Source organism: Osmerus mordax, chromosome 14 (genome assembly GCF_038355195.1).
Source record: "Osmerus mordax isolate fOsmMor3 chromosome 14, fOsmMor3.pri, whole genome shotgun sequence".
NCBI lineage: Eukaryota > Metazoa > Chordata > Actinopteri > Osmeriformes > Osmeridae > Osmerus > Osmerus mordax.
Genome location: NC_090063.1, coordinates 12,844,048 through 12,868,060, shown reverse-complemented (window position 1 = coordinate 12,868,060; position 24,013 = coordinate 12,844,048). Strand labels below are relative to the sequence as shown.

The window sequence follows — 24,013 nt, the reverse complement described above, 5'->3', positions numbered from 1 at the left end:
AAGGCCTGGGAAGGCTGATAGTGGAGAATAATTTACTTCTCTCATTAGCTCTTTCTCGTCGCATTATTTAACTACTGCCACCATCACAAGAGAGCGCAGCGGAGCACTGTACCATGGCTCCCATATCCTGACAAAACTGCCAGCATTACTAACGTATAGTAAGTGGATGACACATGGCTTTTGCAAACAGTAGATACATTTCTTACTGAATGTCTTGGGCAAATTGTTATGTAAGCTACAGGGATCTAGGCTGAAATTTCTGTTGATTATTATGCTTGTGACCCCTGGGGTTAAACAGTTTGTGATATGTACCTGTATGTGTGAAAATGGGTGCGCGGGGTGACATGCTATTTAGTCAAAAGGAATTACATAGAATACACAGAGCTACACTAAGTGTTGAATAAGGTCTGTCGATTAAAATTAAAAAACATGATAATGAGTTGCAGCACTTCAGATAGGACCAGTCTGCTCAATCTGGTTCCTGGAGTGCTGCTGTACAGTCCTGTAGGTTATCCAACCCCATGTCCAAAACTTCACTTTCCCTGACAGTACATCATCATCGCAAGTGCACAGTGCCCATGATGCAGTCGGTGATTAAAATGTCGGTGAGACACACACACACAGATTCATCTTGTGCCCAAAATATATATATATTGGGGGGAAAATATAATTACCATACAAAACAATAATGGAGATTGGATCATCAAGGGTTCAGCTACAATTTGTACAATTTAATTGAAAAATAACGTGGTTTTCACTGCCCTGTCATTTTAGATTCAAGTTCATGATTAAATATATATTTTTATTTTTATATTAAGTTTGTGCAGGAAGGTAAGAATCCATAATGGGGCATGAATAAAAACATCTTTATTTATTTAACGTTGATCAAGAGGATATTCAATGTTACAAAAAGGAAAGTATGCCAGGGTCTTTTTCAAATGTCATAAATCAATGTCTTAAATTACTGCAATTGCCATCCAAAACAAAACAACAAACCACAGAACAAAAGCTCTTAGAAAAATGAAACCATCTCTTGGTGAACAGAAGTCAAATAAATGCGCATGTGTTGGTATGTGTGTACTTTAAATCTGAAAATCCCCCCCCCCCAAAAAAAAAACAAGAAAAAATTTGAAAACCATTGACCACTAATAGATAACTTTTAAAATAGACTCAACATTTATGTCCCAGTGAAAAATAATAACTATATACACAGCGCAGACATAAGCATTGAAATACTGCATTTTTGGTTGTGATGTTAATATGATTATTTCTCATCGCGAAATTGGTTTGTTCACTTTAAACAATCCACAATTGTTTTCTGTTCAGAAATCCTTGAACGTCGTCAAACACGGGTCTTGATAACACCCGTTTCTGATTTCAGGTTTAAACATTCACATACACATTCCAATCTGCCAAATACCTGGAGTACAGCCATTGAAATATATGTGCCTTGTTTACAGCTTGGTTGAGTTGCAACTGTTTGTAGGAGAGTTGGATTAAAATAATGTTTCAACATTCTTTTTGATTTTAACGGGATAATGTTAAAAACCTTTTCTTAAAAACAACTAAAGACAAATAAAAGACTGTTTCCGTTATACTAAATCACATGCAATCAATGTGCCAACAAAATAATATGGATAAATCACTGTTTGTGAGGAGTAGACGAACATTCTTAAAATTACAGTACATGCAGCCCCCTTGAGAACAGAATACAATGACACAGCTTATCATTTTGAAACTTACCCGTAGAGTATACACATTGCAATTCAGTCTTGGTGTTTAAGGCACCTAAATATATATATATTTGTATGTCCATACAAATAAACTTTTTTTTATTAATCCAAGTATAACTCTTACGCCAGGTTTTCTGCAGCAATACTGAAAAAACAAAGTCTCTGGCAGTTGCATATGGAGTCAAAGGCTGGAGAGAATATTGGTTTTATAACGGGAGTGTGTCAAAACCAAGTTCATGGATACCATGAATATGTGGTCCGTTGTTTTTATGCGTTCTTTTTTTGTGGGGGTGGGCAAAGCGGTGTGGTCCCCCGGTTGACGCTACAGCCATTCCACATAGTTTTCGGGGATCAGGCCCTTCTTGCCCTCCAGCTCCCCCTCTAGCCACCCAGGCTCCCTGGAAAGCGTGACTGCGGAGAGGGGTACACATGTTGGGAGATGGGGGAGGACAGAGGGGAGAGGCATCAAAACGCAAGAACAAAGAGTAAAGACCTGCTCGTCAGTTGACTGGGCGAAACTGGGCATGCCACTTGAAAAGGAAAAACGAATGTTTTTTTGTGGATACACAAGTGTGGTTAAGGCAAACTTGATTGATTGGCTTCCTTTGTGCTTTCAAGGTGGATTTCAGAGAGGGAATGTTAGATGTCAGCTATCAGGAGTAGAATTGTGTAATCGTAGCACTGCTAATAACTGCTAAATCATTTACAAAAAGTACATTTTGAGATATGGTGGCACTTCTTGACGGTCTTCTGTGGGAAATGAACCCTTGTTCTAACCCTTGTTGTTTAGTGTGGTTTTCCTCATCTGAACCTGCCAACCTACACTGCCAACTGTCAGTTTGGGTTTTGATGATGTGGATGCAATGTCCTCAATAGATAATCTGGACCTTAGGCGGTTCCAATATTAGTCTGACAAGAGGTAAAATGAAGTCACAGAATAATAATTTATAAATCACATTTATATATAAAAATGTGACTCTTAACTGGTGATGGGTAAATGTGCTGTCTTAACAAAGACATGATTAAATGTCCTCTTGTGGAGACCATACCTGGTGATTCTTGTTTGTCTCGCAATGACAGCGAGGAAGGCCGCAAGAAAACTAAAGACTCCAACTCAAAGCCTCATTTCCCTTGTGAGTGATTACAGCTCAGTCAAGTTGCTTTTCAGACACACTGGAGTGCAAATCTGTATCCCTACAATTCACCCCCCCAGCCCCCCCGATTACAGATCAGATTGGCCATCCATTTTTTCTCTCTCTCCTCATCTCCTCTTGGAATCCAATATGCCGGAGCCCCGCTTCTCTTCTGAGTGAGCGACTGGTGTCGGCGTGATAACACTTACCGGAGTTGAATATTGCGCCAACCTGGAAGGAGAGCTCCGAGTCATGCTCGGCCTCGCACGGGTACACCGCCTTGGCTTTCCTGCTGTTGGTGACACTGAAAAATGAAGGCAATCAGTGAGCTGGTGGAGCTCTGGAGAGAGGATTACTGCAGAGTTCAATCTGGGGCCCCTTGTCCTGGCCTAGACTCTCGCTAGCTCGCTGCCCACAACAGAACAGCCAAGTGGCGGGGCACTGGGGAGGGTAAATCAGCAATAAATAAATAAATAAGACTGCGAGTTACAAGGGCGGTTGTTGAGAGGATTTTATCTAGTGTCAATCTACACCCCCTCACCCCCCCCCACCCACAAACACCCTCCTTTTCCTTGAGAGATGCAGGGACTGTTCCACCACACGTGTCAAGGCCCTCGTCAGACAACAGTGGGATAATTACAAATGTGAAAGCTGGTTTTGTGCACAAAATGGATGCAGAATTGAAAACCTGTTGGATCTCCCGGCATTCCAAATAAAGTGAGAGGCATTCAATACAAAGTGTTTGGAGACCCTTTGAAGATACGTACTGAGAGGGAGTTTGGAAGTGAATAGGGTTCTCCCCCATTGTTTCATAAAATACAATGTGTATGGGCCTGAAAAAGTGAAAGAAAGCCATTTTTGAGGAACAAGACTAAACAAATCAACTCTGTGTTTCTTGAGCCAAGTTGTTTTTCCTCCTGCTTGCATAGCTATCTCAACCGACAGTATTACCATGTCGTCTCAGACTTCAATACAGGATGGCCTGATTAATATTTCATACGCGTTTCGGCAGAGCAACAACAATGTAAGATGTAGAGGTAGTCGGAGAAGAAAGTATGAAATACTTCACATGAAAATGTTTCACGGTCAGAGTTGCCAATGCAATAATCTATGACTATGCAGCTGGTTACGATTGTGAATGGAAAGTTTTTATTTTTTTACATTTAATTTATTTACAGGTCTGCATTTGAAGAAAGAATAACTTTTTAAATGTATTTATGTGAAAATAACATTAAGGGAATGCTTGTCAAATGGCTAGGCTGTCAGCAATATCCTCTGTCATTTGAAAGCATGGAAAATGAATTCATAATTTAGTCTGGGGGGTAGCTGAGTAATAGATCACTGTAATGAGCAGTCTACAGTTCCACAGAGTCTACTCAAATACCTATCCGTGTGTGTCAGTGTGTGTTAGTGTGTATGTGCGCCAGTTTGTTTAGTGGAAGTTTGAGAACAGCAGAAAATGGGAGAAGCCACATTTAAAGTTAATAATTGAGTGAGTTGGAGAAGATAGAGAAATACAAAGAGACAGAGACTAGACACAGTGACTGGCTTGGTGAGAGAAAGAATGTCTTTTCTGGAGGTTTGAAAAAAAATCACGGCTACTGGTGTAGGCAGCCGAATCCTTGTGTGTGTGAGTGAGTGTGTGCACCTCTTCTCCGAGGTAGCTACAGTAGCCAGTCTAAGGGAAGCAGGTGGCTCACCTGTCCTCCGGTTTGTCCCTGTCAGCTGCTGTGGGGGAGGCGTTGCCGTCGCAGGGGAGACCCGAGTTCATCCAGGAGGCGGCCGCCCTGCGGACACGGAAGACACACAGCACAAGATCAGACGTGTGTGGGACTGCTGTCCAGTGACAACAACGGAATGACCCCAAAGACCGAGTAATGCAGGGATATAGCTGTTAGTATTTGGCACAATAAGACCGTGCATGATAACAGAGGACAGTTGACTGGAGGACTGTCAAGTACGTTAAACCATGGTTTTGTACTCATGTAGAATAAAGCGTCCCCTACCATTATATTAAGGGGGCACCCTGCCCCTCCAACGGCACCCCCTGCCCCCCCTGGAAGGTCAAGTAAATTATTATTTAATTTTTTAATATAGCACACGATCACAAAATAAGTCATTTAAGGTTTTATCTTTCCTATAAAACAGGTCAATAGCTTGCTCTCTTACTAAACAAACTAAATGGCCTTATGTTATTTATCTTATTTACACGACGGCATGTAATTTCTCTCTCTACATGCCCCCCCCCCCCCCCTAAAGTGTTACTTTATGCTTTGCTCTAGCTAGCACACATCAATATTCATGTTTCTACAACTGCTAGCACTTAAAGACGGCCAATATCAAGGTCAATCCATTTTGAGTCTCAAACCCAGATACATTTGGAGCTAGCGGGATAAAGTGGTGGTTGTGGGCCATACCCATCTGAAAAGTGGGACTGGTGTAAAGTGGACAAACTTTGTCATATGCTAGAAAAAAAAAGGTAAGAGGAAGGGAGAGGAAGACAAGCAAAGAGAGAGACGTGCAAAAAAAAAGAGGGGACAGAGGGAAAGAGAATGAGAGAGAAAAGAGAGAGGAAAGAGAGAGAGAAAACAAGCAGTCTGCCCCGGTTTAAGTTGGAATAGAGCTGGGAAAGAAGCCACAAGCCTGCAGCTAGCACTTTCACACGCCGCCAATTAATATTCCTCCTCCACCCGAGTCTCACACAGGCAAGGCAGCCAGGGACACACAGGTTCTGCTCCCAGTTTACACAGTAGTTTCACAGTTCAAGTCCATGCCGACCCTACGTTGTCACAGTACCTGACTTCTGTATTGTAGTAGAATGACCCTATTATTGTTTGAAATGATGTCCGAACCAGACGACAAAATGCTCGAGGTGACAGGCTTTCAAAGCTGTACTGTAGGAATCCCGAAGGTTTTGTGAACATGGAGCAAGTGTAAATGTGGCAATGCTTATAACTTTCGTCGGCTGCAACTAAACTATGAACGGTAAAAGGTTCTGACATATTTCAGATGATGGGCCTGAGATCTGAAAAGAAAGCCTAAACAGTTATATTCGGCATTAAGCACAATAGTGTTTGAGGAACCTTAGGAGCGTTTCTGATCCCCTAAAGCCCAACAACACAGAGTACAGGGCGTGTTTGAGAGGCTTTGGATCGACACCTGTCCCACTCCTGCACAGCTGCAAGGCCAAAGTTTTGACCGCTACCTTTCACGTCAGCATGAATCACATGGAATAAAACGGAGAGAGAAATCTGGTCCACAGCGATGGGAGAGAGAAAGAAAGAGAGAGATGAAGGAGGCAGAAATGAATACATTGAGAAAAAGAGATTGGAGACAGACGGAGAGACAGTAATTACAGAAAGACAGTCAAACAGAGAGAGGAGAAAACTCAAGTCACATGAATTAAACATTGACCAGGGTAAGCAGAAGCAGGATCATCCATAGCTGTGAAAGTGCAGAGCAGTCCAGATTTTACTAAGTGTTTTGTTTCACATTTCGGGGAAGGCAACAGTGTGCACTACAAACATAACTTGACAGACATTTGAAGACAACTGAATTGAATTCACTACAGCTAAAACCCCACTATAATTGTACACTGGTAAAATGCTCTTTGTGCTTCCAAGATAAAACGTATGAACACTACTTTCTTCTTGTGCCATCAACTGATGGAAAACCAAAACTCCTTACCACTGGATCCATGGTATCCATGGTAACAGTATGAACGTAAAAAAAATACCAGTATGAATTTGGCCTACGATAGGGATTTTGACTATACCGTGCTAACTGCAGTAGAGCCTTTCAGAAATTTGATTTGTCACAGTCCCATTCACACCAGGCACGGCATAAAATTACCGTACGGAACTTTAACGCAAATATCGTCATCATTCTACGCAAACATAGCAATTTTACAGAAACGTAAATAAATGTTTTAAATACTGGGTGACCAAACAAACAAATCTAGAAAAAGTCAAGAAACCAGGGTTCTGTTGCTTCATTTCTACAGCCCTGCCCTGAAATGCACCCCCCATGTAATTTATGTTCTAACCTTTCACAACTTCCCCCAAAAATCTTAATAATTTTTCAACCTTTCAAAACATATTTTTGAAACCTTTATTAGAAAATATTGTTTCAACCTTTCAAAACTTTTTCCCAAACTTTTTTAGATTTTTTTTTAAACCTTTCAAAACGTCTTTTTCAAAACTTTAAACCTAATTTTTTTTGGGTATTTCTGAATTATACCGTGATACACATTACCTACTATGACAGTATATGATTATGGTCATAGGATTTTTGCGTTCATTGTAAATGGACGGGGCTATCCATTCATTTTGTTCTCGCCTCTGTGTCGACCGTTAGTAGCATCCTAGTGCGTCATCACGAGACAGACCCATTGACCTCTGCAGCTTCACAGCTGTGTGTGTGTGTGTGTGTGGTGTGTGTGTATGAGACAGTGTGGGACACAACACATCCAGGATCACCTCTAGAGCTGTAACGGGCCCTGCTGCTGATGGGTGTGTGTGTGTGTGTGTGTGTGTATGAGACAGTGTGGGACACAACACGTCCAGGATCACCTCTAGAGCTGTAACGGGCCCTGCTGCTGATGTGCGTGTGTGTCTGGGGTTTTTTGGGGAGAGTGGACAGTAGCATAGAGCCTGAGCATCCCTCTGTGCTCCGTGCACGCCCCGCGGCCCTCCGTACAGAACATAATGACCAAATTGCTCCTAGCCACCGCTCCCATAGAGACGCTAATAAAGGCAATTAGAGGAAGCAGCTGGGGAGGGGCCTGGGGAACAAAGGGGGAGAAAGATGGGGCTGGACGTTTGGGGACGAACAGGCCAGTGAAAGATGCCGACCTCGCCGGGAAGGCGCACTGGCCGGGGATCAAAAGCAGAGTGGGGGAGGGGCGTTATAGTTGAAGGTGAAAACTGTATGGCGTTCCTTTCCCTCCGCCGTTCTCCATGTTGAAGGACTGGCCAGGTCCGTTCGGTCAGCGGGTGCGTGTCTGTGATTTATGGGTCCGCGGCTGCAACGTCGGCCACTGTGGCTCTTAGCTGCTCCACATCAGATTGGGAGGGGGCCTGCTACGCTGCAGTGCAGCAAATCCACTCATTAACCTGAGCGCCGGCACAACCGCTGTCTGACTGGGACACTGCCAAAAAAGCCTGTATTGTCTACCTGGCCCGCCGCCAGGGATGGGGGAGATTACGGGAGCACTCTGGCCACTCAGACAGGTAATCTCAAAGACACAGCACGAACGCAAAGCCAGGACTGGGAAAACAAACAAGTAGATACACACACTCAAACTCACTCACAGACAGGAAAATCTCCAATTTGTCATCTTCAAATCCAGTCTTTTAACAAGATCTAACGCTCTAGGCGGAAACGCGATTACATAGATGCATGCACACAACTGTCAAGTTGAAATGCACACATAAATGACTACAGGATAAACCGTTGGGAAAATATTCATTGAATATACCACGGTTGCCCTAGAAACCTGCCAAATGAAGCACAGGAAAAAATGGGTTTATCAAAAAATTGCATTCACGACACAGGCTTAGCCAAACCCGAGGAAATGGCTTGCCGCTTTTCTCACCAACCAAAATAGCATTAAGCTTTGAAGTGCACAACAGTTGTTTTCCATCCAGCACATATTAGCCCCATATGTAAACATGATTACAGTACTGTACAAGCATCGTTTGTGTAGATGCACTGTACATGCGAAGCTATGTTTACGCCGTTTGCGGCGCTGCCGTTGTTTCCCGCTCTATGCAGGGGTGCGATGCGAGTATACGCGTCGCTGTGTGCAAACGCTACATTGAGTGTATATGGGGAACACTTCGTAAATCCCACGTTTGGGTGTTTTTTGAGAGGGCTAACTCTTACCACACATCAAGGTAAGCCAGCATGTATACGCTTCGGTTTAGGGCCGGACGATTAGGGCCAGGTCCCTACCAAGACCACTGAAATGTCCCCACCAATTTATTGGCTGCAGTGTTAGCATATAGGGTGATAGAAAATAGCATACAAGTTGATATAAACGTCTGTTTCCCATTAGGCCAGGAATTTCAGCCCATATCCAGAACAGGGTCATGCAGCCGGGTCTTGCCATGGAGGTTTACTGCTCTTTTGGAAACGGGGACGGAGAGACGTTGCCTTTTCCCATCTCTACCTATGGAGTAAGCGCGAGAGACTGCCAAGCTAAACCGCGAGCCTACACTCCATCTGGGTGGTCAGGAAATGAGTCCATCCATCCATCCATCCATACTGATCCACAGCTGTCTGCCAAGAGAGGAGGAGGAAGAGGGAAGGAGACCATAACAGAGCCTCACTCACCAGCGCTACAGCGAGACCCGCACACCCGATTGGGAGAGAGTAGAAGAAATGAGGGGAGACACTGAAGGTGGCATGAACGGTATATCCCTCTGAGGAGGGGGGGGGAGATTGAAGTACTGTGCGCAGGCCGTGTTTTGAGTATGCTGACAGGCTGTGGAGTAATATTCAAGTTCCCAGATGAGCCAAACTTTCTTCAGGACAAATCTTTTCGCATTTTTTTGCATATGTAAAGGAATTCAGGCACCTCTCCGACTCAAGTTTTCCCACAATCCTTTGCCAGATAGGTGCTGAGCGAACAGGTCCCTGCCTTGTCGCCCCTGCCAAGATTTATTGATGTACAAAGCCAGGGCGACACCCAGTGACATATGGCACAAGTCTTCATAAAGGACGGGGCCACAGACTATAAGGGTAAACAAGATGAATATCTCCCAATGTCAATACGATTTACACGGCCGACGCGCAGCCACCTGTCTCCCAAACAAATAAGGGCGAGATTTACGACCACCTCCTGGTTGCTCCTTCCGTCCTCCAAAGCCATGCCACAAAAGTGGGAAAAACAGATAGATGGAATGAGAGAGAGAGAGAGATGGAGAGAGAGAGAGATGGAGAGAGAGAGAGAGAGAGAGAGAGAGAGAGAGAGAGAGAGAGAGAGAGAGAGAGAGAGAGAGAGAGAGAGAGAGAGAGAAAGAGGGATGCCGTTATGTAACCCAGAGCTCCGTCTGTCTGCCACTGTGATTTAGAGCCAAGGCTCGACATGTAACTCTCTTCCACACGCTCACAGACACGCTCACAGACACGCTCACAGACACGCTCACAGACACGCTCACAGACACGCTCACAGACACGCTCACGCACTCTGTTGCACTCGTACGCCACCGCACACGAGCGCAGGCACGAGGACGATTCACGTTTCCCTGAGCGCCGACTTGGCTAATTACATTCTATTTTGCAGCCTTCTCTTTGGCCACTGTGCTGCAGCTAGGATACAGGGAGTGAAAGAGAGAGCGAAAGCGAGAGCCAGAGAAAAAAGTTTCCTTCAAGGTGATTCAGCAGACATGACACTGCAGAGAGCCCGACATCTGCAGCATAACCCAATATTATTACCACAGGCATCAGCATTCAGGGAGAGCTGTGGACTGGAGACAACAACAACAAAAAAAAGCCCAAGGACTGCACAGGCAGCTTGGAGGCTTATAGTACGTGGGTAGGAGAGAGAGAGAAAATATTTGAGAGCCAGAGTGAGAGTGGGTGGGGAGAGAAATAGTGAGTGAGTGAGGAAGTGAGTGTATGCATGAATGAGCAAGTGAGCAAGTGAGTAGGTGAAGAGTGAGTGAGTGAGTGCATGCATGAATGAGCGAGCGAGGAAGACAGAGCCAGACAGTGGGAGGGAGAGTGAGGGCAGCGTGCAAATCTCCCTCATAATAAAATAAGAGATGGAGGAGGATCTGTGCTAGACGGAGTTGACAGAGACAGAGTTTCAATTAGAGAGATACCGAGAGGCTCTAATAGAGCCTACAGCAGACAAATACCTTAGGTGACTAAATCTTATGGGAAAAAAATGATTTAAAAAATAAACACACTGCAGATCCTGCTACCTTTACTTTTAGACTGTCTGAGGAAGTTTCAAGTCAGACAACACGTGGGATGTAAGGGATTTGGAGAAACTTGTGGAACTGTGAAAAAGAAAAAGAAAAAGAAGAAACGAAAAACTTGACGTTTGAGTGAGCTGGAGTCAACTCCAGGGTTGAGTTAGAGGCCTTGTGTACGATTGATTTATCACATCTTGTGAGGCTGCAATGCTTCTGAGAAGGAGGCCATATTCAGAACAGGAGCCTTGTGTTCCCTAAGGACTTTCTGGGGGGACAATACAGTGTACAAAGTGTGGGGATTTCAAGTATGCACCACACCCAACCACATGGCAGACACTCCCCCCTAGCCTCTACGGCCGTTTGGAGCCATGGACGGTGTCCCACATTGATGAGAAAGGCTCGAGGCGAGGTGCGGGTTTGGAACGCGGGTGGAGGGAGCTCACCCTTGGCTGCTGCTGGAGCTGAGGGTGGTGCTCAGGGGGGTGTGGTCGGCCTTCTCCGGCGGCGTCTCCGAGGCCGACGCCGCGGACGACTGGGAAGACACCGACTCGTTGCTGCCCATGGACACCTCGTCTGGAGCCGAGTTGGGACAGCCACCGCTCTGCGACACTGAAGAGGGGGAAGGGAGAGAGACAGAGGGATGGTGACAGCTAGTAAAGTCATCTAATGAAAGAATGCTTTTCCACAGAACACTAGGCATAACATGCTCTCAAAATTGGAGCATTTTCAGAAAGTACACAATTACACAACTCTGAAGCCCCAAATAGCAGTTGTGGACGCAATTGCGAACATAAGAGACACCCCCCAGTTTAAAGGCGATTTGGTCGCTGTCAAGATTGTCATGTCGGGTGAAAATCAAGATTCTTGTTTTCGGCAAACTCATGTGGGTCGGAGGAGAACACACACACACCGAAGTCTCGTTAGGACGAGGCAGTCCACTTCTCCAACACTCCCACCACACACATCAAAGGCAGGCTTGGCAGTAAACGAGCATCGGACTCTACTTAAAACTCGACTTAAAAGTGAATGCTGTCGCTGTCGGCCCCCACAGGGGGTCAAACTCCACCCAGGAGGGTGGGGATCCACAGGGGGTCCAGTGGGGTCAGATCACAGAGTTTAGGACGTCCACCTCCTCACTCACACAGGTACATCAGCATATAAAGCCAAATGGACAGAGCAGCATTTGTCAGCTGGATGTATCATCTGAAAGAGAGAACCCTCCCTCTTATTAAAGGTATTGAGCATTGTTACCTCAGTACTTCTACTACCAAACGCATAGCGAAAATAAAACAAAAAAACTTAAACTTTAAAATGGCCATTTAACGGAACGACATCTGGTTCATAAACTAGACCAGACCGGCGCTAGTAAATGAAACACTAGAAACTTCATTTTTGATTGCACTGAAACAAATCAAAACTGTATCAAAAGGATAGTTTCCATTGTCCTGCAGAAAAAGGCAACATTACATTTATAGTGTGCCCAATCCATTTGGTCAGGTTCTGTTGGGGTTGGCAAAGATTGAAGAATCAACGTAAAACATGCAACTCGATATGCAAGAATCTGCACCAGGAAAGTAGGATGTTTCTGGCACGCCAAAGACAGTGTCCTTAGAAACAGAACACATATTGGAAAGCTTCCTTATGCACATGTATTAATACACTACCCTTTCAAATGGCCCACTCATAGTATGTGTCCATATCTTGGGGGATATTGGCTCACACAAAGATGCACATGGACACAACACACACATTCAAATATATTTCAAAAATAAATGTACACACTAACACCAAACACAGAATCTCGTTTTAGCCCTCCACACACAGAAGCAACTCACTTTCAATCCATTATCCGGAGCCCAGACAGAAGTCAAAAAGGTAAAAAAAAATTAAAGGGATTACTCATTTCATCCCAGACATTAAAACACACCATGCTCAGATCTGGAGCGACAGAGGGAGGAGGAGGGAGAGTGCTGCAGTCTGGGAAGCAGATTCACTCTCCTCTGGTGCTGTTGAGGGGACCAGGTCTGAAGTTGAGCTGTACTATACTGTCCTGTCCTACAACCAAAGCTGTTTACTTTTTCTTTAAGATGTAAAAGTTGGATAAGGGCAACTAGAGTGGAAAGTTGAACTACAGTACCACGTCTCAAGCCATCCTCAGAAATGTGAACAAATTATCATAATATTCAAACCTTTGAACAAAATCTACTCACTACATACAGTATAACATCACTGGAGTCATGAAGGCAGAGTTCACAAGACCATCAAACCTGCTAGACCTAAACCTAAGTCTTGGTCCTTAATGCTGGTTTCTTACCGGTCTGGATGTCCAGGGACTGAGGGTTGTAGACAGCCAGGGGTCTGTTCTGGCGACCCAGCTTCTTGGACTGCCTGGTGGGGGCGGAGAAGGCTGAGGTGCATGGGGACTGGGACACATCCGGTACATCCCCGAAGATCTGCAACCGCCATGTGTCCGTCAGAAAGAGAAAGTCAGCTCAATTTTTAAGTCTTACAACATGACACATCGGATGATTCTCAACACACTGCAGGCATTTATAAAGTACCACAGGTCATTTTAAAGACATCAAAAGGGGATTTGATCCAGGTGCCTAGTGTATGTATGCGTGCAGTGTTCCAGAGACTAACACACCCCAAACACAGGAGGAGTGGCGATCTGCCGCGTCCCCACTCGACCTCATGGAGAGAGCGGGAGTTTTCCAGTTCACAGGCTTGTGGTCGCGGCGGGAGAGCAAAGGGCAGCCAGGGCCAGCCCACAGAACCCGCAGAGCCACGCTCCCATCAGGGCTTCCGCAAAACGCCTCATCAAAGGATCTTTTATCCCCAGATACACTCAACCCCCCCCCCCCCCCCCCCCCCCCCCCCCCCCCCCCGACCCTCTAAAAGAAATTAGGGATGTTGGTCCGGTCTGGAGCTACAAGGCTGTGGGAGCAGCCAGACGTGTCTCTGGGCGGTTGACCCACTCTTGGTGGACCGCGGGGGTAAGATAAACAGGGTTTGGTGGAGGGCTGCCAGGGAGGAGGGCTTGTTTACACGGAGCCCGGTGTTTACATTGAAACTTCAGATGTGGAGTTGAAAGAGAATGGGAGTCTGCCTAGGAGAGCGAGGGAGAAAGTCTCAGCAGACGAGAGGAGGATCACAGGAGGTAGAGGAGGGGGGCGGGCAGGTGGGGAGATAGTGAGAGAAGAAGAGTGAGAAAAAGGGAAGACTTGAGAGAGAGAGAGAGAGAGAGAGAGAGAGAGAGAGAGAGAATCAGAGAGAAATATTTTGTGAGTAAATGAAGGGAATATCCAAGTTGTAAACTATATTGAGAAAGAGTAAAAAATAAATAATAATAAAAATAAATAAAAAGTGTAGAGTAAAGGGGAATATACTGTGGCTTGTAGGGATTGAAGGGTGATATCTATTACATCAGAGAATCTAGCAAAGAGCTTGCTGTTTTCTATCTTTCTCGCTTTGTTCTTCCCTCTGACTTCCTACCTAGACGGAGGTATGAAAATACAAAAGACTGCTGGTAGCATCTGGGGGCATCGACAGTCAACAGGTGTGTGTGTGTGTGTGTGTGTGTGTGTGTGTGTGTGTGTGAGAGAGAGAGAGAGAGAGAGAGTGAGTGAGTGAGTGAGTCGCCCATCTCTTCAATTTGTCTCAAAAGTTCTCCATTCTAAAATCGTCCCTGTATTGCGCCAAGTGCTGCTTATGGTATGGTTAACACTGAACTGGACCTTTTTAGAATTCTGACACAGTCTGGATGGAGTCGACCTGTCCGTTCTGTACTTTCTCATTGGCTGATGGCCAGAAGCCGAGACGTAAAACTCTCCACAGTAGTTAGCCTCCAGATTAGAATGTAATCTGGACTTCTTCTCCTGGAACTCAAGAGAATCAGCTCCTCTTGAGGATTGACAAAGATTAATGGCAGACTGTGGAGTCTCTGCTCCCACAGGGTTAAAACAGGAAGCTTGGCTTTGATGTAAACTACGAGGCACAGGGGCTGTAGCCTTGCAGATATACTCCAAGAATAGCACGACACAAAGGTGAACGCTGTATATCAAAAAATTCCCCTTAGTGCTGTTTTGAAACACACAAAGAGCTCCCCCTACAGGTCATGGGATCCGACGCTAGGATGCCTCCCCAGGCAAAAACTGGAGGGGTAGCGATAATAAATAAATAAATAATTATCTGTGAAAATGCAAAAACCAAAAAGTGGCCCAGTACCAATTCTCAGTGTACCCAAATTCTGCAGCTAAAATTTTTGGGAGATTCTGCATTTTTGGGGGGCACGTAGTCTCAGTTCACCTTCTCGTTCTGCTCCATCAGGATCTCCACGACGATGTTCTGGAACTTGAGGTCCATGATGGCCGCCACCGTCTCCTCCTGGGGCCTCATGAGGGTGGGGCCAAACACCACACCCAGGTTAGCCACCGTCATGAGGTTCTGTTTGCTGTGACTCGCCACGCTGTGGAAGACACATACGCATAGTAAACCACTGGTCACGCACTCGGGTCACACACACACACACACACACACACGTCGTCTAAAAGGTAGCAACATCATCAGATCAGGACCTTGGCACTCATAATTGTCCGCTGGGTGAAAGTGACCTGCCTGACAGCTTGTCTTTATGCTGACGTCCACCTTTCCAACAAGCTGGAGCACAGTTTCATGACCCTATTCAGTGCCGATCTTTCCAAATGCCTGGAAGTCTGCAGTCTGGCCTCGAACACAAACCAGAGTCCAGTAGTAGCAGCACCTCTAATCACCACTCCGGAGTCAAAACTATCGGGAGCAAAACTATCAAAGGAATCACAGTCACTGGAGTCTAAATCTTTCTTTCACGGGGAGGAGAAATTTTGCTTAACAGTGGGAGGACGAGAGAGATTTGAGTTAAGGTCCCCACCACCGCAGAGTTCAAATCTTCCAATTTATGATGAAATCCCTGGATTTATGGTTGATGAAAGGAGCCATATGGACGGTATCCAGTAATACTTCGTGGGTAAATAGAAATGTAATTCCTTGGACAAGACGGAAACCATGCTAGAAATGTGCTCAGGTGCCTACCAAAAGTTGTGCATAACAACTAGTATTCGACAATCCAATGATTGACTTATTTTAGATTTACATATTAATGCTAATGCATACAACTCTGAAATGAAGACTTTATTTGAAATAAGTCATTTCAGACAGATGGGCGAATTTCCAACCCAAGATTGTGCAGATACTCAGTGAGCAAGCTCCTTAAGCAGAAAATACTTGAAAGCTTCAAACGATGCCTTTGAAGACAAAAGCCAATGACAACTCACATTTATCACATCTTCGCAACCATTTCAGATAACTGTGTCAATTTTGCTTTTCCTCTCTCCCTGCAAGACAGGGACGCATGCACTCACACACATATACACATACACACACACACACACACACACACACACACACACACAGGTCTCTCCAATCTGGAGAATTTCACGCCGGATAATCCAAATTCAATTTCAATGGCTCTGCCGTTTTGCCTCAGCCCACTCCTGCCGCAGGTCTCTATGAAATAAGATCCCCCAGACTCTGCCAGCCTGAGGGAAGGAGGGAGTGGAGGGTGCATAAGGGGGGTGAGGGGATTATGTACTTACCTTCAATTTGCTCCCGTTTAGCTTACCCAAACGCTCGCCAAGGTAAAACCCTGTAATGTTAGCTAACATTTTTATTTTATTTTTAATCTCTTATTTTAATCACAGAATAATGGAGCTGCAAAACAGTGGCCCATTTGGGGGGGGGGGGGGGGGGGGGGGGGCGCTAGCATGCCCAGCTGTTTAAACTGACCCTTCTCGTGGGTCTCCTCAAATGGAGTACAATCTAATCCTACGACTGATTATTCTATTGGTGTGTGTATTAAGAGAAGGGGGGTTGATAATATAAAGCGATGGTGGAAGTCTGTGTTGGCTCTGAGCACTGGAGAGCCAGAGAGATGGATGGAGGGAAAGAGAGACAGCAGGGGAAGAGGAGTGCCGAGAGTGGGAGTGAAAGGGAGAGAAAGAAAAGGCGTGAGAGGAGTGAGAACGAGGAGACAGACAGGATGGGGGAGGAGGAGAGAGATGGAAGAGAGAGTTTGAAAGTGAAAAAAAGTACAGAGATAAAAAGTATTTATTGGGCAGTCTAAACTGAGGTAGCCTACCCACCCGTTACACCGACACAATTAATTAATTTCAGACCAAATAAACATCACAAAATCATCAAAAGAAAATCACAAATCAAGCAAATTAACCATCACCAACCCTAAATCCTCTGACAACCTAGCGGTCTTAACCACCTACAGTGCCCCCTGATAACACACTTTGACAAATGTCACATAGCCTTCCTTTTCCCTTGACCCAGAGCACAGAGCTGAAGCACCCTAAATAATGGGACGGAGTAGTCTGGCTTCCAGAGAAAGAAACAAAGATACAAAGAGACAAGAGACAACTACCGAGAGACAGAGGGAAAGAGAGACAGAGAGTGAGACAGAGAGTGAGAGAGAGACAAAGGCATAGAGTGAGAGAGAGACAGACAAAGACAGAGTGAGAGAGAGAGACAAAGACAGAGTGAGAGAGAGAGAGACAAAGACAGAGTGAGAGAGTGTGAGAGAGAGACAAAGACAGAGAGTGAGAGAGAAAAGGCAGAGAGAGACAGAGACATATACAGAGAGTGAGAGAGAGACAGAGTGTGTGAGAGAAACAAAGAAAGAGTGTGAGAGAGAGACAGAGAGTGTAAGAGACAGCGACAGACAGGGAGAGAGAGAGACAAAGACAGAGAGTGAGAGAGAGACAGCGACAGACAGTGAGAGAGAGACAAAGGCAGACAGTGAGAGAGACAGACATCGAGAGCCAGAGAGAGAGAGATGTTCATCGTGACTTACGTAGCCAGATGCTTCATGAGCAGGCCTAGGACCAGCCGGTTCCTCTCCGGCAGCTTGTGGACCAGATAGTGGATGGCTTGGACACGGCACTCTGGACTTCCGCCCTCTAGTTGCCAAACAAAAGAAAAAACATGGTCAGCCCTGGTTTTATCTTCTCAATGGCATCAATGGATGAACCCAAAAATGATTTTTTATTTTGTGTTAATTGAAGTGAACAGTAATTTACACAATTTGCTGTACATGGTTTCAGTGGTGGTCTATAATCTTTGCTTTAAAGGGATGGCGATAAGCAGATGATCACAATAGAGGCGGGTGGGGGGGAGATGGATTCATAAAGATCCATGAATGAATCGTTGTCGGCCCCCGCCACGGTACTGTGTTTAGGCTACAACAACACAGCTGTTTCGTCATGGAGTTCAACAACGCATTTGGGCTGCAACATGTGATGCCGATGAATGAGACGCACGCTGATATAAGCGACTTGTCACATGGTAGAGGGGGGCTAAGCAGCCATGAGAATAGGAGTTGTGTTCCTCCCCTCCTCCGCCTCCCCCCCATCGAGATCATCCCTCAAACATGCCCTCACAAATATGGGCATCTGACTGCCACCCGCCCACGCACCCAAAGTAATGTTATCGCATCATGTACACACATGCAGTGTTCACACAACCCAGTATGGATATGTCTGTTACAAGGATCGGAAAAACAGAAAAAGCCTCTTAAGGATGCTGTCATCCGTCAGAGAATTTTTAGGCCTATTGCTAATCCATTTTTTTTCCCCCTGTGTGTTAGAAGGGCATTGCAACAAGCTGATAAAATGTTCATCCCTGATCCAATTATGACACTTGTTACATGGAGATTCACATGAAGAGCGCCATTCAAGACGTGTCACATTGGAAAGACGTTCGGCGGACCGAAAAACTGCACTCGGCGTTGGCCCTTGGAGGACAGAAGTGTAACAGACAGTCTCAGTTGCCATTTTGTGTACCTGGTGATACGGATGCCTTGTAATAGCAGGGGTAGCTTTGATGGACGTGGATGGCAGACATGTTTGTGTGTGTGTGTGTGTGTGAGAGAGCACAAATTTATATATATATATATATATAAATAAGAGAGTGAGAGAGAGCGATAGAGAGAGAACAGAAATCGCAGCCCAAGTCAAGTAAAAGGTTTAGTGGGTCCTACTTAACCCTTGTGTTATCTTCGGGTCATTCTGACCCATCAGTCATTGTGACCCACAGTCGTATTGCGACAACTTTACCGCCTACAAAAACAAAGTGAAGCATTTTCTTTTAACCGTTGGGCTGTCTCAGACCCCCCACATTGCAAAGGTTAAAGAAAATTCTTTTTATTTGTTTTTGTATTGGGTAAAATTGGGTAAACGATGGTTCGTTATGAACCTTTGAGTCATGTGACCCGAAAGCAGCACAAGGGTTAAAGGTGGAGAACCCATTAGTTCAGTGCAGATGTATTTACAGAGCTCCTAAAGGAGCAGGCGATGACTGGAGGACTAGTACATACATGAACACACACACACAAACACACATCCAGGAAATGTTCAGACAACTTTGCGCTGCATGATCCAGGATGTAGAATTAAATCAGATGTTTGTGAAAGAATAGCTCCAGTACCTCCTTTAGTGAATGGATGTTAAATAACAACTTGCATATCCACTCGGCAATCGTTTACATTGAACATTTACATTGAGATCCAGCCCATCTTGTTTGGACCGTGCCAGATGCTTCACTTTATATTCCTGTCAAATGGCATCTGTTCCCATAAAAAGACAAGATGGAAAGGATAACTCATAGCCAATTTACTGTAGAGTATTAACACGTACTTAGATGCCAAAATTAGACTTCCTTGCAGATGGAAACGGCTCGATACCCAAGAACCAGAACTGTGACATCATCATTTGACATCACTGTGTCCACAAGGTTCTGTTTGAAACACAGCTGAGACAGGGAAGGTGTACCATGTTTTAGGATGGGGAAACTTACTTGCAGGGTTTATAAACTCTTTGTACAGTCCATAGGTCATCAAAGGCTCGGAAAGGCTCCTGGAGGAAGAGAAAGAGAGGCAGAGAGAGAGGGGGAGGGGTGAGAAAGAGAGAGTATGTTTAGGTGTGTGTGTGTGTGGAGGTGGAGGGAGGGGACAGAAATAGATGCTGCACTGTTTTATAGGGTCTGCACACAACAATGATTAATGTGGCTGGGCCGGGGGATGGAATTAGATGGCGGGCGGGTGAGATAACCAAGTTCATATGAAGGTACTTTCACACTGCAGCTGGACACGGGCCAAGGGTGCTTAGCTTCAGAGGTACCTGGAGAAGAGACTGACCCTGCGACTGCAGCGGGCCGGAGAGGGAAGGAGGGAAGGAGTGGGGGGGTAAACAAAAAAATAAAGTGGAAGAGGCATAGGGGGAAAGATCGAGGTTGATATAGAGGGAACGAAAGGGTGTGAGAGTGGTCGAAGAGGGAAAGACAAAGGGAGGGAGGTGGGGGGGTGGATAGGGAGGGAGATAGAGACAGAAGTGAAGGAGGGAGAGAGAGAAGCAATAGGGGTAGAGACAGGTGTGGAGGAAGGAGCTGCAAGGAGTCTTCATGCCTAGTCACCGCACAGTCTCAGTGTTAACAGCTTGTAGTCAAGTGGCAGTAAATGGTTTCTGACAGCGTCAATGCGTTCACACAGGCTACACTGTATTCCCACAAGCCACATTAAACTATGAAATGTGAGAAAATGCTTTCTATGAGTTTCCCCTCCTAAACTAAACAGATGTTGTATATGTATCAGATAATCTTAATCAAGTATTTTTCTAAATATGGTTCAACATTTACAAAAAATGCCCCAAGATCTGAAAGAGCAGAAGCAAAGGAATTGGACTGGGCTAGGACAGTCATCTCACTGCAGGGCCACAAAACGGAAAATAACGGCACACAGGAAACGGATCCTCTGAACCCGTCCTCTGACCACATCAAACAGTGTATCGCGAGAGGTCACATCTACGTCGGGCCAGTCACAACACACCTCTGACTCCTCCTTGTGCCCCGACAGACCAATCACAGCTCGCCCTGACTGATACCAGGCCAGTTCCCAGGCTTCCGAGTCCTCTTTGACCACAGAGCTTTTGTTGTTCCTTTTTTTATGTCAATTTATTGTTGTTCAATTAGCGAGTGGAAAAACACTGGGGGGAAAATAGACTTGGCTAGGAGTTTGTACCCAACACCCCATGTTTCCTTTTGTAATCTCCAAGTTTTGTAATTTCATTACATACAGTATACAGAACACAGAGTACCAGAAGCACACTAATGAGCTGATCGGACAGTTCAGAATGAAAAACCACAGGGTCAAAGATTTACACTCCCACCCCTCCCCATTGACCAATTTAGTATAACGAGGCAGACCATCTTTTACTGTGTAATGAGATACAGTATGTAAGTTAGTGCCATTTGAATAATGGAATAATGGAAAATGCAGGGAGTCAAAGTTTAGGATTTGATAAACAGAAGGTTGCCTCAAGGATTGGTCGATATGTTTGGAAATAGCCTATATCTGGTAAGGAATACAAATCTAAAAACATCCCCAAAAAATCTCCTCAAATGCGAAGCACTTTTTGTCGACTATGGTAGTTAAATCCAAGTCTTTCCTTATTGGATTCCTTTAGAACACAACGCATCCGATCGGTTAACACAAATTAGCACAACACGCCATCGCACTAAAGTCTTGAATCTAATTCCAGGAATTCGCCCCCTCTCTAGTACCTAGGCTAGAACAGCTGCAGAACTTCCTATTGTTCGTTTTCAGTGTTTATGCTTCATCGTTTCAACCCAGAGGGACGACCGGCAGGCGAGAAGTTACGCATCCAAGCTGTCAATCTGTGGATGTACAGTAGCTATTGTGTGCTCGTTCCTGGAGGAAGCGAGATGGAGAGAAGGAGAAGGAAGAGGGCCCCACATACACTGGGGACATTTCAGGTCATCGATGAATTTCCAAGAAAACATAACACCACTGAATAATGAAGTCGGTTGGCTGATAAACTGGATTTATTATGTTTCGGAGGGTAGAAGCCTGGAGTCATAGTCTTGGTCCAGTACCAGTTGGTGTAGCAAGACATGTGTGTCTATAGTAAGAATCCACATAAATATAAAGATGGGATTATAAGGCACTATACAGCGAATGCCAAATGTGGTTTTGAGGAACAGTACCTCTGCTTTATCATTTACATTTAGTCATTTAGCAGACGCTCTTATCCAGAGTGACTTCCAGTAAGTACAGGGACATTCTCCCCGAGGCAAGTAGGGTGAAGTGCCTTGCCCAACACAACGTCATTTTTGCACGGCCGGGAATCGAACCAACAACCTTCTGATTAATAGCCCGACTCCCTAACCGCTTAGCCATCTGACTCAACATGGAAGTTGAACACTCTTAGAGACGTATGAAGAAGCTTACCTCAGATACAGCTTCAACGAACTAGTGATTGTTTTGACGTCCCAATCCTCGCTCGTCGACAGATCAATCTCATTGCTTTTCTCGTCTGGAATAAAAATTCAAAAACATACTTTTATTTTTATACAAATCATGGGGGAGGGGAAAACAAACATTTCCTTAATATTAATGAATAAAAAAAATATGAACTCCTAGTCCTAAATTAAACTGTTTTAAGGGGCCAGAATAAACTCAGACATAAACAACGTATGAACTTGATGATGCCAAGGCCCAGTGAGCCAACATGAGAGCGAGGCTCCATCCCAGAGGAGAGGAGGGCTGGGGGGGCTGGACTGTACACCGTGGGTGGATGTGGATGAGAAGGGTGAGGTGGTGTCATTCACACCTTTACTGACCTGTTTCTCATAAAGATACCGACTGCAGTGTATGCATGTGTGTGTGTGTGTGTGTACTGTAGAGTTTGTGTGCAAGGAGGGATATGAACTAAACATTTGAGTCAGACACCGGAGCTCTGGGCCAAGCTTTGGGTCACCGGGAGAACTGCGGCTTCTTGGGAGGGTTTCTGCTCTCTGTCTCTCTCTCTCTCTCTCTCTCTCCTTCCCTCATTCTTTCTCTTCCTCCCCCTGCTTCTCCTTACTGTTTGGCAATGTATTTATTCCATCTCATCTGATCCCGCTGCTGCTGCCAGTAGGCCGGTGTGTTTCTCTGGCCTCTCTCTGCCCACAAACCAGCGAGTCCAACATCAACCAACCCAGGGCTAACGTTTTCCCGGGAGGCTAACAGCCAAATGTGTGTGTGTGTGGTTACAGATTGTAGGGAGGAATACAGTGTCTGGTGGTTGGTCAGTGTGTGTGTCACCATACTTGTGTGTGTGTGGTAAGTGAGAGGCTGTGTGTATGACTCCACTAATAGTTTATGTAGAGAACTTAAAAATCAAACATTTAGCGTTGCATAACAAATGACCTTTTTCACTTTGTTAGTAGCTGATAAAAGCTGTTAACACATGCAACATGGTGTGGATTTTTTCTTTGCAGCAAGTCATATTTATGACTTCCCCGATGTACTGTGAAAAGACACCTGGGGAGTCATCCATCCCTCAGAATATACGTATCAGAGACAAGCTTAACACCTCGCTCGTGACTACGGTGACCTGTGAGGTTTTACAACTTTGTCGATGTGTTACCATGACATCTTGTTCTCAGCAAGGGTTCATAAGTGAGGCTGGGGAGTTAATCACTGAATGTCGGAAGGTTTTAATTATTATTATTATTTGAATCAAGTTATTTTGTTTTCTTGCTCTTTTCTGCCAGTGAGCTGAAGTCTCTCCCCCTCCTCCCCCTCCTCCTCCCCCCCCCCCCCACACTCTCCATAGGTTCTGTATGCACTGTCCATGGGTCACACTCTTTTGGACCGAGACACACTCCTCTATCACTGGTGTCCTCTATGGCTGGAGCCAAGTCATGCTGGTGGGTGACAAGACGAGAGGATGAAAAGGGAGGAAAGAGGGAGAGAGGGAGATACTTTAAAGTCTTTCCTCGGGTCTGTGTTCACCCACGCAACACGCATTGGAATGCCTCTGCTAGGTGGGGTGCGTGTGTTAATAAAAACACTGAGGGGAACACTGAAATTGTGATTTCAGACCCATAATATAGGAGTTTAAATACCAGTAATTGAATAGAACACGTAGCAGTATGACATGGATTTAGGGTGTAGATGATTTACTTCCAAGAGTTTACTAGGTAGAGTAAACCAGGCTCGGCCCTGCTCTCCCTCCAAAGACTGCAAGCTCCTTCTGAAGTTCCACACTCTGGTAGAGAGGCCTGCCAGACTGGAGAACGGTAGCGGAGTGTTAATGGGCTTGAAAGCGTGAGTCAGCAGGTT

At 45.3% G+C, this 24,013-nt stretch overlaps 1 protein-coding gene across 2 annotated transcripts in view; it reads right to left on the bottom strand.

Moving 5' to 3' along the window:
* Nucleotides 1-847: 847 nt before the first annotated feature.
* The window catches only part of arhgap10 (Rho GTPase activating protein 10), a 44,104-nt gene continuing 20,938 nt past the window's right edge, over nt 848-24,013 (bottom strand). For both annotated transcript variants that reach the window (XM_067250330.1, XM_067250331.1), the window contains exons 15-23: nt 22,136-22,220; nt 19,687-19,745; nt 17,687-17,792; nt 15,100-15,259; nt 13,106-13,244; nt 11,235-11,400; nt 4,567-4,653; nt 3,076-3,170; nt 848-2,144 (exon numbers count right to left, since the gene is read on the bottom strand). In XM_067250330.1, the coding sequence (XP_067106431.1) occupies nt 2,056-2,144; nt 3,076-3,170; nt 4,567-4,653; nt 11,235-11,400; nt 13,106-13,244; nt 15,100-15,259; nt 17,687-17,792; nt 19,687-19,745; nt 22,136-22,220 (986 nt within the window). In that variant the 3' untranslated portion in view covers nt 848-2,055. The remainder of the gene's footprint in view (nt 2,145-3,075; nt 3,171-4,566; nt 4,654-11,234; nt 11,401-13,105; nt 13,245-15,099; nt 15,260-17,686; nt 17,793-19,686; nt 19,746-22,135; nt 22,221-24,013) is intronic.